Genomic DNA, 16,781 nt, shown 5'->3' with positions numbered 1-16,781 from the left:
GGGCTTGCTGACGTCTTGTGGGCCGCTTGCATCCCCCAGAACCCGTGGGCCTCTCTCTGGGAGCCGCTGTCCCTGCAGCTGGCTCCGAGCCCGGTGTGCCACAGGAACCTTCTGCCTGCTCTGATTGCAGGGCATTGCACCACGCTGCCCCAGGGATGTGCCAAGGCCTGACGGGGCCCTGCTGCTGGCCACAGCTGGTGAGAGGTTTCTGCCCTGGTCCCAGGGGGATAGATGTTGGCAGACAGGGCAGATCAGGCATCCTGGCGTGGCAGGGGGTGCTGGCTCTGTACCCACACTGTTCTGGCCAGCACGGGGAAAGATCTTCTTCCTGATTGTTGAAAAAAATCAGAGTAGCAGCACTTCCTTTAAATCTGTTTAGGGACATCATATCCATGAGAGAGCAGTGACCTGGCAATGGGCTCAGTGGGAGGAAGAAAAGAGATAAAGTCGAGTTTTGAACCAAAATTCTAAATGAAGAAGAAACAGCAAACCCAAATCAACACAACCTCCTCACCCCCCCCCCCCAAATATGGTCAGTGTTTGGATTCAGGAGCCAGCAACCAAGTGGGACAACAGAAACTTGGATCCTTATTATTAGGAAAGAAAAAGCAACATAATAATAAAAAACATAGAGATGGAATGAATTAGGGAGAGCATGTATTTTTTTAGCTGTTCAGAAAGAATTTCACAGCGAGACTTTGGGTACAGTATCTACAGGGGCTGGCCAAGAATATGTTCAAGGGTCAGGAGAAATGCCACGGAGAAATAAAACATATGAACTTACAGAACTGCTCTCTGGGATTTATATAATATATGTTGTGTGAACAACTTTCCATTCTTGCAATTAAAACAACTGAAAAAAACATTAATCAAAATTATTATTCAGTTACAAGTATAAGTCATCCACGTACTGACAAACCATAAAGGAACAGAAGAGCAAATAATTAAACAATAAGTATTTAATCAAGCTTTTATTACATGAAAGTGAATAAAGTTTCATCTTTTAAGCCATGGACGGTTCAAGAGTTGCAGCCACCTTGCCGAAGTTCGCAGGATGGCAGGAATTAATTCTGTGATGTGTCACCACTCAGCGAATTGGGTGGAAATCCTCCAAAAGCTGCCCTATTCTTTTCTTTTCTGCAAGAGGTGGGAAAACCTAATCAGCATTTGAGATCGATTCAGAAGATGTTTCATATTAAGTCTTTGATGTTAACAAAGCCACCAAAAGTCTGATTTTTGCTACCCACAGCAAACTATTAGCTTGCTCTTGTAACTAAATGCACAAGTTTTTTTTTTCCCCCCATATGGCTCTCTACAGGTCCCTGTGGAGGAATCTCAGTAGTTACAGTTTTTTATTTCTACATACTCCTTCCAACGTGGCATGATGCAGACCACAATCCAACAGCCAGAGTCACCCAACTCTACTGTATTAGAAAATGGATAATTTTCACCCAAATTTGCCATTGCATCGTTGGGCTCAGTGACTACATTTAGTAAAAATCCCCCTGTTCTTCACCATTGCTCTAAGCCAACACCAAGTTTCCTGCCATTCCTATTTATTCTTTTTTCACCTGTTCTGCTTGTTTTCTGAATATTCATCATGAGATTTCTGAATCTACATGCAACAGGCATTTTACAGGAATAGACAGTACAATTGTGAAGTTACAAGAATAAAACCTGTGATTTCTAATTTCTATTATTTCTTTTTCAGTGGTACAAGTTTGGTCCATCTTTTTTTTTTTTTTTGGCTCTGATACTTTTATACTAAAATGAGCTTTTAGGAGGAAGAGGCGGTCATTGATGCATTATCAACAGCTCAATAACAATATCTATTTTCACATCAGAAAATCCTTTAGACTGCTGCAATTTAGATTGTGAAGGAGCAGGGAAGCCTTAGCCCAGCAAAATCTTTGCACACAGGTTATGGCAGGCTGAGGTCTCTCCTAAAATACTAGCTGAGTGTACCTGTTGATGGCTGGAAGTCCCCTGGATGGCGCCTGATGTACTCGAACAGCTCCCTGTCCACCTTGGCATGCATGTACTCGGCGCGTTTCACCAGGTGGTAGCCCACAACGCAGCCCAGGGTAGCTAACAGGACCTGCCGGTGAATACCTGCAGCAGGAGGAGAGAGGAACTGTCCCCAGCTCTCCCAGCTCCTCAAAAGGCAGAGCCCCCTTTCCTCAGGCCCCCAGGCACTCCTCTCTCCCTGCTTTGGCCCTGCCAAGGTCCCTGCAGTACCCACAGCTCCCATGGTCCCTGCCAGGCCCCACTTTCCTCAGGGCTCCCTCCCCTTCCCACCACCCTCAGGGAGTCACCTCAGATCCCCTCCACCTCCAAACGATGTCCCTTTCCCAGCCCCTTCCAATCCCCAAATCCCTCACTTCAGGACTCCCATCCCCACAATCAGAGAGAGAACTCCTTTCCCCTCCAACAGCCCCCCTCCCCCCCCGAACTCAGGGTTCCCTCTCTTGCCCTCCCCACTTTATTTATTCCTCAGTGACCCCAAGCCCCACACACCCCTTCCCCAGGCTCACATACTCCCTCTACTTCCCCATTCCCTTACCTCAGCGCTCCCTCCCCTTCCCCAGCCCCTACATCCCTCTCGGCCACCCCAAATCCCACATACCCGCTCCTGCAGCCCCCAAACCTCCTCCAGCCCCTCACTCCTGGCTGTTTCTCCTTCCCTCCCCTTTATTTATCCTTCAGAGTGACCCCAAATCCCACACTCCCCTTTCCCAGGCTGACATGTTCCCTTTACCCACCCCTAGCCTTGGATCTCGGGGCTTCCTCCCCATCCCCAGCCCCTTTAACCCTCAAGGTCACCCCAAATCCGCCCGCCCGCTCCCATTTCCTCTCCAGTTCCTCACTGCTTAGCTGCTTCCCCTTTCCCCCTTCATTTATCCCTCAGTGACCCCAAACCCCACACAGCCCCTTCCTCAGCTCTTCACCTCCTCCCTCCCTTCGCACCCCGCTCCGTTCCCCCTCCCCTCAGGCTCCCCCGTCCCCCCGCACCGGCTCCGAAGATGGGGCGCTGGTTGAAGGCGTTGTCCATCAGCGCCGACATCCACCCCGCGAAGCCGAGCCACACCGAGCCCTTGTTGAGGAGCGGCGGCGGCGGCAGCGACCGCGACTCGTCGGGCAGGAACACCATGGCTGCCGCCCGCCGAAGGTGACCGGGGGGAACGGTGCGGCGGCAGCGCCTTCCGCCGCCGGCCCGCGCCGTGCTCCGGGGTTCCGCTGCCTTCCCCGCTTATGGCTATTTTACCAAAAACCCACGCCAAAATCCAACTCCCCACCCCACAAACCCATCCCCGCACCAAACCTCCAGGCTGAGCGGCCTTAGCCGGCTCGAGGAGGGGGTCCCTGCAGCCCTAATCCCACTGGGTGAGCCGGCCCCGCTGCAGGGCTAGCGAAGCTGGCCGGGAAGTAAATTAGGGGGTTAATTAAGCACTAAAATCGAACGCAATTATTTTCAGAGCTCAGATTAAAGTCTGAGACCTAACCCATAGTGTTAGTTTTTTTTCGTTTTTAATTAACATGAAATCACATTAAATCATTGGCCCCTGTAGCAGGATTGACGGAACCGTTAAAGAAACCTGCATTAACAAAACACCTCACAGGTCCCAAAGGCTTCTCAGCCTCTTTCCTAAAAATGTATAAATTAGCCTTTGTCCGTGAGAGGAAAGCTCGTGTCTTTACAAGAGTTTGATGGGTGAAGGTGTGGGTGTTAACGTCTTTGCAAGGGGTGTTAATGTCTCTGCTGACTTCGGGCAGCAGGTTTGCTGCAGAGCCCTGACACCTTGGCTCCTGAAACAGACAAGGGGCTGCACAAGCCTGAACTTCTGAGCTTTGGGGTAAAACAGCAGGTTCAAGGGGGCAAAGTGTGGTAGGCGGTTCGGGAAGGCTGTACCTTCCTAATGCCTCAGCAATTGGGAAAGGAAGAGGGAAATGTGCGGCTGGGAGTTTAGGATCAAGGGAGGCTGCACCCTCCGAAACCTCCAGAGAGAAAACTCTACGGGTGTGCGCCTCAGTGGACTCCCCTTTTAATTCCAATAAAGCTGAAGCACTCCCCTGTCTCTTTTTTGGACATAAACCTCTGACGCTTGTGGATTTTCCTGACATCTGCACAGGAGGAGGCTGGGCATTACTGCTCTGCAGTGGGAGATGCTTCAGTTGAACCTGGGATCATTGGGACTGTACAATGGTGATGCACAGCCCCTTCCACAGTCACAGGCTTAACTTCACAGAATCACAGAAGCGCTTGGGTTGGAAGGGACCTAAATGGTCATCTACTCCCAACACCCTGCCATAGGCAGGCAGAACTTCCACTGGACCAGGTTGCTCTATCCAACCCAGCTTTGAACACTTCCAGGGATGGCACATCCACAGCTTTGCTGTGTGGCTTCTTCTTGGAGGATTTCAGGATATGCAAAGGCATGGCTGGGGAAGAGCCAAGTGGGGTGTTTGTACGGTTTTTTTGCATATTAACATTTCCTTACACAGGACAACACACCAGACAGATAAACACAAGCATTGTGGATGCCTTACCCTGAGCAGAGCTATGAGGCTTGAAGCTGAGAGAAAATACAAGAAGCATTGTGGCACCACTGGCAGCCACAGCAACATGGCAAAGCCAATGATAGTGTAAAAAAACCAGAAACTATCAGAAAATAATTAAAACCAGAATGAGAATGTCTTGAATATGAACTCACTGGCAGTGAACACTTTAAATGTACAAAGTATTTGGTTACAGAAACAACACAGGGATTAATCTACCTGTTGCCCTAAGAAGAGCTACTCTATTTTAAATACCCTAAATATTCAAAGAACTCAAAAAGCGTAACTATCCCCTTGGCTATCCTTGATGAAGGGGTCCCATACTTCAGCTAACATAGAAGAAAGTTCAAAAACTACTGTCAAAAATAGTTAATAGTAGTAATAAAAAAATCCACCCCTCTCTCCTCCCAGTTTTAACTCCGCACGGGAGTTCAAACCAGACCCCAACATCAGAGCAACATCTTCTAGGGATGGTTATGTAGGGTTTAAAAGGTATAATTATTTACTGCAGAAATAAATGCTTTCCTTTGGGGAACATGATTCCACAGAGGCAGAAGACAACCTACCTTTTCCTTAGGTCAGTACAGGAACTGTGGACATTTGATCTTTTGTTAGAGTTGTAGAATTTTAAATTAACTACAAATACAGCTAATGCAGCCACATTACCTGGTACATTTAATAGTGTTAAAATACTCCTTCATTTGGGTAGCACGCCTCAATTTGGTCATCTGGTCTACAGAAAAGAGCTACTAGAAGAATATGAAAACCTATTTGCAAAGTATCTATGAAACAAGATGAACAGGACATGGACATATTATAAAATTTGATATTTGAGTGTTTGATATTTGAGGTGCAAAGCACCTCAGGACAAGTTTCCAGCTACACACTACATCCTTAGTTGTGTGGGTGTCCCTCAAAAGCAGGGTTTAGACAGGAGCAAAAGTAATGCAAGAAATGCTCAAACAAAAAATACCAATTTTTTAATTTACAAATTCCACAGAACACAGTTACAATGCTCTCCTATACAGCAACCATCCCTTGTAATTTCCCACAGCAACTTCTATTCAAATACAAACCATCATGGGAAAATGAGGCAGGTTTTCCTCAGCACAGAAGTCTGGGCCTTGTTAAGCTCCACAGTTTACCCGCAGCCCTGCCTGTCACTGTGACAGTGCTTCTGATCAGAGGTATCCTCGTTGGGCAGTACAGGAGTGTTGGAAGAAGAGCTCTCACGTGGGGATGGCACACGTACACTGTGTCTCATCTTGGATGGCCTTGTGACAACCCCTCACCGTGCCAGGAATCCCCTCCAAGGGGTATCCTGGGACTGGTCCCAGCACTGTGGCTTTACTCAGCCTTTTGTCTGACAGGAGTTCTCTCAGTCAAGACAGAGATGTAGAGTTTCAGCCAAGCGTATGTGATTCCCAGAGCACAGTACACAGAGGTCAGCAACAGGGGGACAAAAGGGAAGTGCTGCTTCCAGGGGGTCAGGGGAAATATGATTTCACAGAAGATTTCCAAGGGCACTAGTTGGATGAGGTAGATTGTTTCAAGCCAGTTAAGTAGAGGTTTCTCTCTCCTGTCAGAGAAATTAAAAAATTAGTGTTAAAATATATGTTAACTAAAAGTAACTATTATGTTTTTCAGCTATCCCAGTGCAAAGAGAATCTCCCATTAGATTGCAATAATGGTTTCAATAACAAGTTAGAGAGTTTCAGTAGGAAAAAACCAGTGCGATAACCAAGAGTACAGCTCAATGTCGTTATCAAGTTCCAGGATGCCTTGGAAGCCTAAGTAGAAATCTCATCAATTGCTCTGTTCACCTCACTGTTTCAGTAAACAACTGAACAGCCCTTCATACAAAGACTTGTTTCACCAAAGTTGTTCTAAACAGAAGACTGGAAATGTCAGTTTTTTTTAACCTCTTCCCCCAGGCTTTCTGTAGGATGGACTTTTCTGTGAGCTATCTCTCTTGCAAAGGACACTGATGGCAGGAGTTTACTGCAGGTAGTTTGAAGGGAATTTCATGTTTCCGCAAGTTAAAAACAAGAAACTTGCAAAAGCTCCCTCTCTTAACAAAAACTATGCTCCTATGGAATTTTTTTAGCTAGAGCTCCTGAGACAGAATGACTGAATTCTTAAATAAAGAAAATCACCTACAAAAGCAGGTGCCTGAGGTACTGAATACATGTTTACAGTACTTTATTACAGCTCGGGTTTGCCTTGAAAAGTTTGGGAAAGAGGGAAATGGAGACTGCAGGGATTAGAAGGATAAGCACTAATCTTTGGCCAAGTGGTAAGAGATCCATAGGCTGTGAACTACACAGGGTGACTTTGGCAATTCCATGTTCTGCCAACCAAATATTTGTGGCTTTCTTGACAAATTAGAGCTTGCAAATGAATGTTATTTACAACCTGCCCTTTCCACACATTAAAATACTAAGCAATACTGCAAAAATCCACAGTACAATAAGATAAACAATCTGCAGACAAATCACTAGTAGTAAATGCTAGAATACTACATTAAACCCTCAGAGGTTACAGCATCACAACTCCAGGCTTTAACAGAGCATGAGGCAGGTGGGGATCTACAGCCTCCTGGGACTAACTGGGCAGCTGTCACAATAACCAGGACGTGCTGCAATTAATCCTAATTTAAGCAGTGCCACCTGAGAACAGAGGCAGCAGCATCTTTTGACTAGTAACACCTTAATTTGACTCCTCAGCATCAGTTTTCTGTGCTGCTTGTCCCTTATGACAATGGCTGTTCCCAACACCAGAAGAAATGTTTTTGTTCCTGGCACTGAGATCAAATTTCTTCAATTACCTGAACAGAGATTTCAATGAAGAGAAGCTATAAACAGTAAACAACAGCATAAGCAGTATTTTAATTGGAAGTTCTGAAAAACAAAGAACATTATGTACTTTTAAAATTAATTATGAAAAACTTTTGCCATATATATATTGTAGTATCTTTAAATCTTACTAGTCACATTTGCATCATCTGGTTTTATTTTCTGCAGACCTACATGTTTTACTGCTTAGCATACCTAAAAATAAGCATAAACATTTCCTAAGGCAAATGCCAAGCATTTGCAATACACGTACTTCAATTATCTAGAAACATACTGAACACATTATAATTACTATTATAATTAATCTAATTAATTACTATTATTATAATCACATTATAATTACTATCTGAGATAGCACTACAAATAACATTTTCCTTTTCTAAAGAAAACATAACTGGCAAGTGACTAAAGCAAAAATGACAACCAAATCAAGACTATTGAGCTCTATGTTGCGAATTGTACAAAAATTAATAGAAGAACATTTTACCTGGTGTTGTGAACAACAGTGGAAAAAGTGAGAAATGCCCTGTTGTTGCCAGAATCAAGTAGATGCCAGCATCCTTGGCTCTCTGAATAGACAATAAGCTAAAAATGGCAATAATTTGTTATGCTTTTGTCTTTTAGCAAAGAAACCTAATTTCAGCAGAACACTACGCAATTGACTGAAGACTCAGAAACAAGTCAAACAGTTTCACAGTACCCCCATTCCTGCTAACACTGCACCTGTGATGAAGTCTCCTGCTTCCAAACCATATGGCCTCAGAGATAAAAACACAGGAGAAAAATCAGCCAGGAAACCCTCCCTCAGAAAACCACACACCCACTGAACAAAACTATCAGCAAGGCCCAGCACAAAACAAGAGCTTAAACATCACCAAATCTCTGAGGAAGGAAAATACAGTTTGTAGCAATACTGGTCAGGCAGTTTATGAACTACAGCTTCAGTTCTACCCTAGGCAGGCATGAAGCCCTTTTGGTAGAAACTATGTATTGTTCTGGTCAAGCACAGTACAGAAGATCCCTTTCCTCAGCTGGCTCCTGAGCAATCTATCAAGCATTTTACAATATGAACAACAGCACCCATCAAGGTTTGAACTGCGCCCGAAATTAATTTATTTTAAGTGCACTACACTGTTACAGCTTAAGGCATACTATGAAAGAGTTCCTCTTCTGAAATATACTGAGAACAAAGTGATTCCCTTTGAGGATTCCTCAACAAGTGGCTGCAGGTTCAGTTTGGCCAACTACTTTGTACCACATTCGCTTACCTTAAAGGCAGAATAGCAAGGAGTATTGCTTTCTCATGCACGTGCCAGCCAAACATGAAGGAGCTCAATGCACAAAGAACAAGGCACTGTAGAAAGCCTCGGGGCCCTTGAGGTTTAAACCAAAGACAGAAAACAGAGGGCTAGAAACAACAGGCAAAAACAGGACTTCAGTGAAAAGTCTGGCAATCCCGAAGACAAGCCATTGTCCAAAGAGATTTGTCAATGTTACTAAACACCACTGCACCCAGGTTGTGCTTGTGTGGCACAAGCGTTATACTGCACGGGAGGAAATCAATCAATCAATTTGGATGTACAAGAAGAGACTGAAGGATTTTTGTTGAATATCAGGAGGGAAAAGCAGACTGAAAGACCACAGCCAACTCCCCACTATTTGTATTGCATGCAAAAATTGTCTGCCAATCTAAGCCACTAAACACATTTTATCAGTCACTACATACTAGTAATGATGTATCTGTTGCCCTAGAATTAAAATTCATATGAAGTGCATACTATCAATTAAAACCTACTAGGGACAAAATAGAAAAAAAAAAAAAAATTAGTTGTTCTTACCAATATAGCTATGAAAGTACAGATTAGTGTTGCCAGTGGAGTCACTGAAGGGAGGACAGTGTGTTGAAACTCTTGAACCAGCCCTCCTGTCATGGAGGCTTTAGGGATTTTTGTACCATCAAGAAAATTGCACTTTAACCCTAAAAACAAAATATAAAAAAGTACAAACTGATAAATGCTAATAAAGAAAATGAAGTAGCTGAACTAAGCACATGGCCAAGATTTTTCTTTTTTTAAAGGACGACAGAGGAAGCAATTGATCTTTGACCTACTGCTGGTAATGTATGCACCGGATATATCGACCAAACACGACGTATGGCAATCTGAAAACATAACTTACTGCCTACATCACAAATGGGGAAGACTAAAATAAAGAGAGCTCTATCTGCAAACAGGCATCAAAAAGCAAGATTAACATACTGACCAAGAATTGTCAGTGCTTTATCCATGGCATTATACAAAGCCCAGAAGTTGGGGGCCCAATAGGCATGGCACAGACCTCGCTTGAAAGGGAAGAGCCGTGAAATGACTTGAGGCAGCTGACCCTACAGAAAACAAGACCAAAGAAATGGCCACTTTAGATGAGACATGGTTTATATTTTTATCACAAAATTTTCTAACTGTTCAGGGGAATAACATGTGAAAAAGGGGTTATTACCAATACTAGGAAGGGTCCCAGTGAAAGAGCAGAAACAAGACAGACAATCAGTCCCAGAAGAGTTACATGAAGAAAGCTGAAACTTCTCCACTTCAGGGATCCATCTACAAGAAAAAAAGATTAAAGAAACAGCTGCTGTGGGAAGTGGAAAGGGAAACAAAGCATTCTTCACTAACAAGGAATTCCTAGCATCTATCTAAAAGGGGCACACAGCCTTTTATGTCAATATATTCAGTTTCTTCCTTTAACAGCAGGTATTTCTTTTGCTCACATTGCAGCTCCTTGTATTATACAAGCTTACAGTATTTTTCGAGTTTACCTTCCCTGTTCATATGAGGAGTATCAGGCATGTTTCAGTGCTAAAAAGTGGGGAGAAACTCAAAGAAGGTCTTTGAAATAGTTTCTAATATTGTCCAATTGTTCCATATCCAGAATAATTCTTATGTCTTCCAAGTGCCACCTGCAGCTTGTTTGTGTTGATTTTTCTTAGCCAAGAACTCTTAAAGGAACAGGAATTTTACAAAACAAATATATTTCAAAGATCCTTCAAGATCCTAACAATTCTGCTCTCAAGCAGAATTTTTGTTTGAGCCATTTTGTTCCAATTCTATCTGCCAAGTCTTGAGTGCTCCCCTAGTTCCAGTGATTAACACAACCCCCCCAAAAGCCAGTGAGTAAAACCCCATCTTACCTGCATTATTTGCAGTAAAGCAGTAGGATCGTAACAAATAAATGCCATATGCTGGGGCCACATACACGTAGATGTGCTTGAAATGCAGAAGAACAGCAAAAAGAAGAGCACCCTCCAAATACCTTTTCTGAAAGAAAACAAAACAAAACCTAAGCTTTTCTTTTTGTAGTCACTTTTAATGATCCTCTGTTGTAGTCCTAAGGTGATGGGACATTTATTCTAAGTATTAAAAAGGGTATTTACTTCAAATTACAAATTCAGTAGTGTTAGGCATAACAGGTATGGACAAGGAACTATCCTGTCACACAATGACCTCTTCACAGCTTCAGAAGTATGTTTTCTAAGGACTGGTGATTTGGAAGAAAATGCCAAGAAATGATGCCACATTGCTCAGGGGTAACAGCGAATATAGCTTTCTTATTGCAGCATCAGCAAGCAATTATGGTGAGTTTCAAGTCTTCCTCTCTGCCACAAGCTCAATAAACAATTAGACATCCAGCTTCACACAGCTCAACATGAAGCTATTACCATTGCCCACAACACGAGCAGCCCTATGAATTGAATTAATGCACCCAAAACACACATGGCAAAAAATCCACAAGAGTCACTTGGGTTTACCTGACACAGCCGAGCAACAGAAAGAAGCATCAGCCCAAAGAGGAAGCCATTGTACTGGAAGTGAATATCTGAACTTGAGTCAAGGAAAAAAGCAAGCTTTCTTTACTACTATGCGTTCTGGAGAAGACTCAAAGTTTTGAGGAATAAATTAAAATTAAAATAGAATTTAAATCAAGAAAGCATCCCTAAATTCACAGCACATAGACACAAGTCATTATTTAACCTTACCTGTAAGTACTGTCAGACACAAATTACACTAATGCTGGCATATCACCTTGATGAAATGAAACACAACAATCCACACATATGCTGTGCAAATTTTATAATATAAAACAAAAAAAGTTAAATCTCCACTTTAAAGTTATTAGTTTCTGCCACACATTGGTTAATGGATGGTGACAACAGCCCTCACTTTTCTATCACTTTTAAGTGTATGTAATATACACAAGAAATATACATGTATATGCAATATACACAAGAACTATGATGGAGAAAATGAAGTCCTTCCTTTAAATGTACACTGTGCCAAGACTGACTTGCAGGAACTGCAATTTCCAGAGTTATTTTTATACAGGATATGAACCTGTTGGAAGGCAGAGAAAGCCAGGAAGATCCTCAGAGGACTGAAGCACCTCTGCTACAGAGACAGGCTGAGATAGTTGGGGTTATTTCAGCCTGAAAAAGGGAAGATACTGGGGAGAACATGTAGCTCCTTTAGAAGGTGCTCTAAGAGAGCTGGACAGGGACTTTTGACAAGGGCATGGAATGACAGGGCAAGGGGGAATGGTTTTAAACTAAAAGAGGAGAGATTTAGATTGGATATTAGGAAGAAATTCTTTCTTGTGAGAGTGATGAGGGACTGGCACAGGTTGCTCAGAGAAGCGGTGGATGCCCCACTCCTGGAAGTGTTCAAGGTCAGGCTGAATGAGGCTTTGAGCAACCTGGTCTAATGGAAGGTGTGCCTGCCTAAGGCAGGGGGTTGGAACTAAATGATGTTTAAGGTCCTGTCCAAACCAAACCACTCTACAATTCCATGACTGTTCTTTAGAAAGACTTCCTAATTCCCAAATAAAGTTAAACAAATTGAATACACTCTGAATCTTAAAACACTTTGAAGATTTTCCTTGCCACAGGACAAACTTGGAACCACACCCAGAACACAGAACCACTCTGCTAATACTCCTGTAGATGTGCAGAGGAGGAATAGCCAGCAGAACAGGCACGCTGCTGCCAGACTGGTTGGTCCTCCTCCACTTCTGGCAGATCAGACCAAGGACTGATTAACTTCCATTTTGCCAAACAGTAATTCTAATGAAAACAAAGTTATTTAACTAATCCCAGAAACAAACCCAGCAGTGTTACTTGCTATGACAGCAATAATAATACAGGATTGTGCCACACATTGTAAGAGGTTGTTAAAAAACCAAACAAACCATGAACAACCCACAATGGCTTGAAAGGATACGATCCACAATTAACAACCCAAAATTCCACAAGAGCAGAACAGCAAGAATAAATGTTGGTTTTTCCAGGATATCCTTTGCAGCTCGTTTTCCATTTATACATCTGCAGCACCTAAACAAGAGCAGAAGAAACAGAAGCTTTAATTCAAACATACAAGCAAACACATTGTTGGTTGTAAGAGTTAAGAGCTGCACTTACTCTGAAGTTTACCATTTTATCAGGATGCAAGGCAACAATAAAAGTCTTGCTAAATTCATCAAAGGCAGACAGTATCATGAACAAAGTTTAGTAAAAAGAAGATTTTCAATTTCAATAGCTGTGGTGTTTTCCACATGCTAAAGCTTACATTACGTAACAGCTTCAGGTTCAAGTCTCCCATTCAGTAAGTGTAAAGCTGTCACAGCCTGCTTGCCATCATGAGCAGTGTATTGCTACTTTTGGAAGCAACACAGGGAGTTGTAGTTAAGGTCCTCAGCTGGACATAACCTCTTCCTAGCTACTGTTGCCCCCTACTATATTATGAGTTATTTCCGTTAGTTAAAAACAACTTATTACTTCTCAGTGTGAAGCAATATGGTTCATATGACTTCTGAAAGCAGTCTTAAACCACATTAAAAAGTTATAGATCATTTGTGTTGAAATGCTGTGTTGAAATGCAACCTCCCTGCCACGAGCAGAACTCCTTCCACTAGACTGCGTTGCTCAAACCCCCATCCAACCTGGCCTTGAATTTTTCCAGGCAGAGGGCATATACCACCTCTTTTGGCAAAATGACCTTGTGCAGACACCAGCCCTGAGCCTTCAGCCTTACATTCATTCTATGAATTCTATGAGTCAAAACAATAAAAGGAAAAGAAATCATAATGCAAAGCTAGTTGGCATAAAGAAAGTAAATAAAGGAGTTTAGGCAGGGCTCTAATCAGAGAATTTCCTACCCAGGTTTTGAGCAGAAAGAATAAAATGATGGGAGACTCTTACAGCCAAATCATTAAGGTAGACAATGTATTTCTTAGAACACACTCCCACTCTACTCTTTAGGGATAAGGTAAGTAATTCTTCATAAAGTCAGGCCTCACTGAAAGCATCCAATCCTAATTATATCAGACTTGGAATAATCAGTTTATCATCAAAACACTAGAGAAACTTTGCATATTTGATGATACTGCCATTTTGTGACAGATTTCCTTTATGCTTCTAGAAAAACAGAGTAATCAGAAAAGTAACAGGAAAAAACTTGGTCTGAGCACACCAGCTGTCCTGCAACTCCTACAAAAGGAGTTCAGTGACAAAAGCAAACCCAAGTACAACACATGAAACAGCAGCTGGTGTCCAAGTGCCTGCAAACCCATCACATGTAGTGCAACTGTATCTCCAAGAAGAACACGTTATCTTGTGTTTAGCAGTGTATTCCAAGATTCTCCTTGAACAGGTTCGAGCAACTCTGGCATTTCACTTCCTTTACAAGCTTATTTGTACAAATCGTTATTTGTTGTGGCTACAGAACAAACCCACATACGAAGGCCTACCCACTGTCCCTAAAATCAGAACATTAAGACTTACTCATGAACTGCATATATGAAGAGGGTATCTGTAAAGATGACAGAAAGCCTTTGGAAGAAGATGGTTGCACGACTGGTGTAATTCAAGTTTTCAACAACCAACATCTGGGGGTCAAAGTACTTGGCAATGTGAGAAAGTACATATTCAAACCAAGCAAAAAATGGTGGATAATCCAGGGTCCATTCCGAGGTTGCCTAAAGACAAAATAAGATTAAATAGTTGATAACAAGCCATGCTGTTTGCAGTCCTTCAGGTACAGCTCACTGCAGCAAACCAGCTAATGCATTTTCTCTCAGTAGCCTCTCTGTAACTCAAACCACTCCACAATCAGTAGCCAGCTCTGTGGTGCTGTAAGCTGTTCTCCTGCAGTACTGGTAGAGATGTGACATTTCCTGATTAGCAGGAAAAGATTAAAGAGCATCTTGTGCACCTGCACTTAACCAGTATATAACTGTTTGTTATCTCTAAATCTATTTACAGTAATAAGGCCATTTTTACAAAAACTCAGTAAAACAGCTCAGAGCCAATATTTGTCTATACTGGAGTGATCACCAACACAATCAGTTTCAAAATTATTTTCACTCATCAGTTAACAAGCTTAACTCTCACACAACCATATCATGACAAAATGGCATTACGTGATCTCTTCCCATAAGGACAGTTGCTATGCCCTGACCAAGAATTAACTCCTTGGCTGTGGAAACAGGAGAGGAAGAGGCATGAACAGAGCAGGTTGGGATGGGGTATATTTTTCAGTGAGGATGCTCCCAAATGCTTATGCTGTATTGATGAAAGGCATCCTATGTTCTGGCACGGGGTTAATGCTGGCATTATAAAAAAATTGTTTGTAAAACAGTCCTTGGATCAGTCCTACAAAGTGCTAACCTGCACAAATCTTTACTTCTAGATGTTTATGTGGAGTACTAGACACTACAGCATCTATCTATCCCTGTACTCCAGCAGATACCAGGGGACAGATTAAAACCCAATTAGGTAGGCTGAGTCTATGACAAACCTAAAGGTGATTTGTCTAGATAAAAATCAATGCATGCTACTAGCACACCAGCAAAGGCTCAAAACTTTAATACAGTGATTGATTTCATAATGGAAAGATGTATATTAGCATTAGCATGATTCACTCTTTATTCTGGTAACTGTGTATCACCAATGAGAAGAGCACAGACACCAACAATTTAAGAGTACAATGCAACTTGCTCTGGTGCTACACAGCCTTTTCAATAACCCAAGTGCCTTAACTGCTTTTCCCATTTTGCCTTCACAAGTACTTGCAGCTTCCCCAGCTAACTTTCATTTTTTAGCTAAATGCTACAGAAGGCCAGCAATTTGTGAGACTGGCATCTTTTTGTCCCACGATATGACAGTCACCAACCATCCCTTCCAGCATTCATAAGGTCTGTCATACCCAATGTGCCTGTAATTCATACACAGCTAAAACGCACCCCAAACATGTCCTTACCTCATAGTACCACTGAGAGAGGGGCAAGCTGTGGGTGATGGCAAGCCAGTTCCTATGGACTTCGAAATCTGTGGAGTAACTACAGAAGGTCCATGTTAAGAGTAACATACGTGCATGCACTAAGAAGGGAAAAATTTCAGAGCACATCACCACATGCAGACAAGAAGGAAGCCACTCTATTTATCAGCTCTAGGACGCTACTGTGATCGAGTAACAACAATGCTGCTCAAGAACTCTGTGCCAAAGATGTATCATAGAATGGTGTGGGTTGGGAGAGACCCTAAAGACCATCTTGTTCCAACCACCCTGCCATGGGCAGGAACACCTTCCACTAGACCAGGTTTCTCAAAGCCCCATCCAACCCGGCCTAGAACACTTCCAGGGACGGGGTATGCACGCATTCTCTGGGCAGCCTCTGCCAGTGTCTCACCAACCTCACTGTAAAGATTTTTCTCCTGACATCTGATCTAAAGCTCCCATTTTACTTAGTTTAAAACCATTCCTCCTTGTCCTATGACTGACCATGTAAAAAGTCACTAATACAGGTGCTTATAGGGCAAGAACTACTAAGAGCTTGGCTTTTCTGGACAATTAATGCGAAATTCCAAGTTCTAACTGAAGTTTAACAGCAATTTGTTAGGGTTTTTTCTCAGTATAAAAACTTAAAAATACAAAGCATTAATGTTTCAGCACGCTTTCAGCCTTCCCGAACAGCAGCCAGCCAGAACGGGCCAGCAGGGCTTCCCAAGAGGAAAGGAAAGCTGTGCCACGCGGCGGAGGCGGCGGCGCCTCGCTTCCCTCACCAACCCGGGAGTCACATGGACCTTCAGGGCCTCCTCAGGACCGCGGCGCCACGCTGCCCGCGGCCGGCCGCCCTCGACGGTTCGCGGCAGTCCCATGCCACCCGCCCCCGTCCCGTCCCGTCCCGTCCCGTCCCGTCCCGTCGGGAAGCTCCTTACTAGGCGGGGATGAGGAGGCACTTGAGGAAGGACACGCCGAGCGCCAGCGCGCGGAACCAGCCGCGGCCGCCCGCCGCCATGGCGCGCGCGCCTCCTGCTCTGCG

The 16,781-nt window shown here is 43.4% G+C and overlaps 2 protein-coding genes across 2 annotated transcripts; both read right to left on the bottom strand.

Annotated features, from left to right (window-relative positions):
• Positions 1-640: 640 nt before the first annotated feature.
• On the bottom strand, positions 641-3,196 carry NDUFC2 (NADH:ubiquinone oxidoreductase subunit C2). Its single transcript, XM_036392484.2, has 3 exons — positions 3,013-3,196; positions 1,966-2,112; positions 641-1,137 (listed from the first exon to the last, which is right to left on the bottom strand). Exons 1-3 carry the CDS (start codon positions 3,149-3,151, stop codon positions 1,088-1,090), a joined length of 336 nt encoding a protein of 111 aa, XP_036248377.1. The 5' UTR covers positions 3,152-3,196; the 3' UTR covers positions 641-1,087.
• Positions 3,197-5,515: 2,319 nt separating this feature from the next.
• ALG8 (ALG8 alpha-1,3-glucosyltransferase) lies at positions 5,516-16,781 on the bottom strand. Its single transcript, XM_036392240.2, has 13 exons — positions 16,678-16,781; positions 15,719-15,797; positions 14,242-14,435; positions 12,683-12,792; positions 11,218-11,285; positions 10,600-10,726; positions 9,909-10,012; positions 9,675-9,795; positions 9,251-9,390; positions 8,681-8,820; positions 7,900-7,997; positions 7,385-7,457; positions 5,516-6,136 (listed from the first exon to the last, which is right to left on the bottom strand). The coding sequence occupies exons 1-13, from the start codon at positions 16,755-16,757 to the stop codon at positions 5,905-5,907; spliced, it is 1,566 nt and encodes a 521-aa protein (XP_036248133.1). The 5' UTR covers positions 16,758-16,781; the 3' UTR covers positions 5,516-5,904.

The sequence above is a fragment of the Molothrus ater genome, chromosome 2, assembly GCF_012460135.2.
Source record: "Molothrus ater isolate BHLD 08-10-18 breed brown headed cowbird chromosome 2, BPBGC_Mater_1.1, whole genome shotgun sequence".
Taxonomy (NCBI): Eukaryota; Metazoa; Chordata; class Aves; order Passeriformes; family Icteridae; genus Molothrus; species Molothrus ater.
This window is presented reverse-complemented; position numbering and strand designations above follow the sequence as displayed.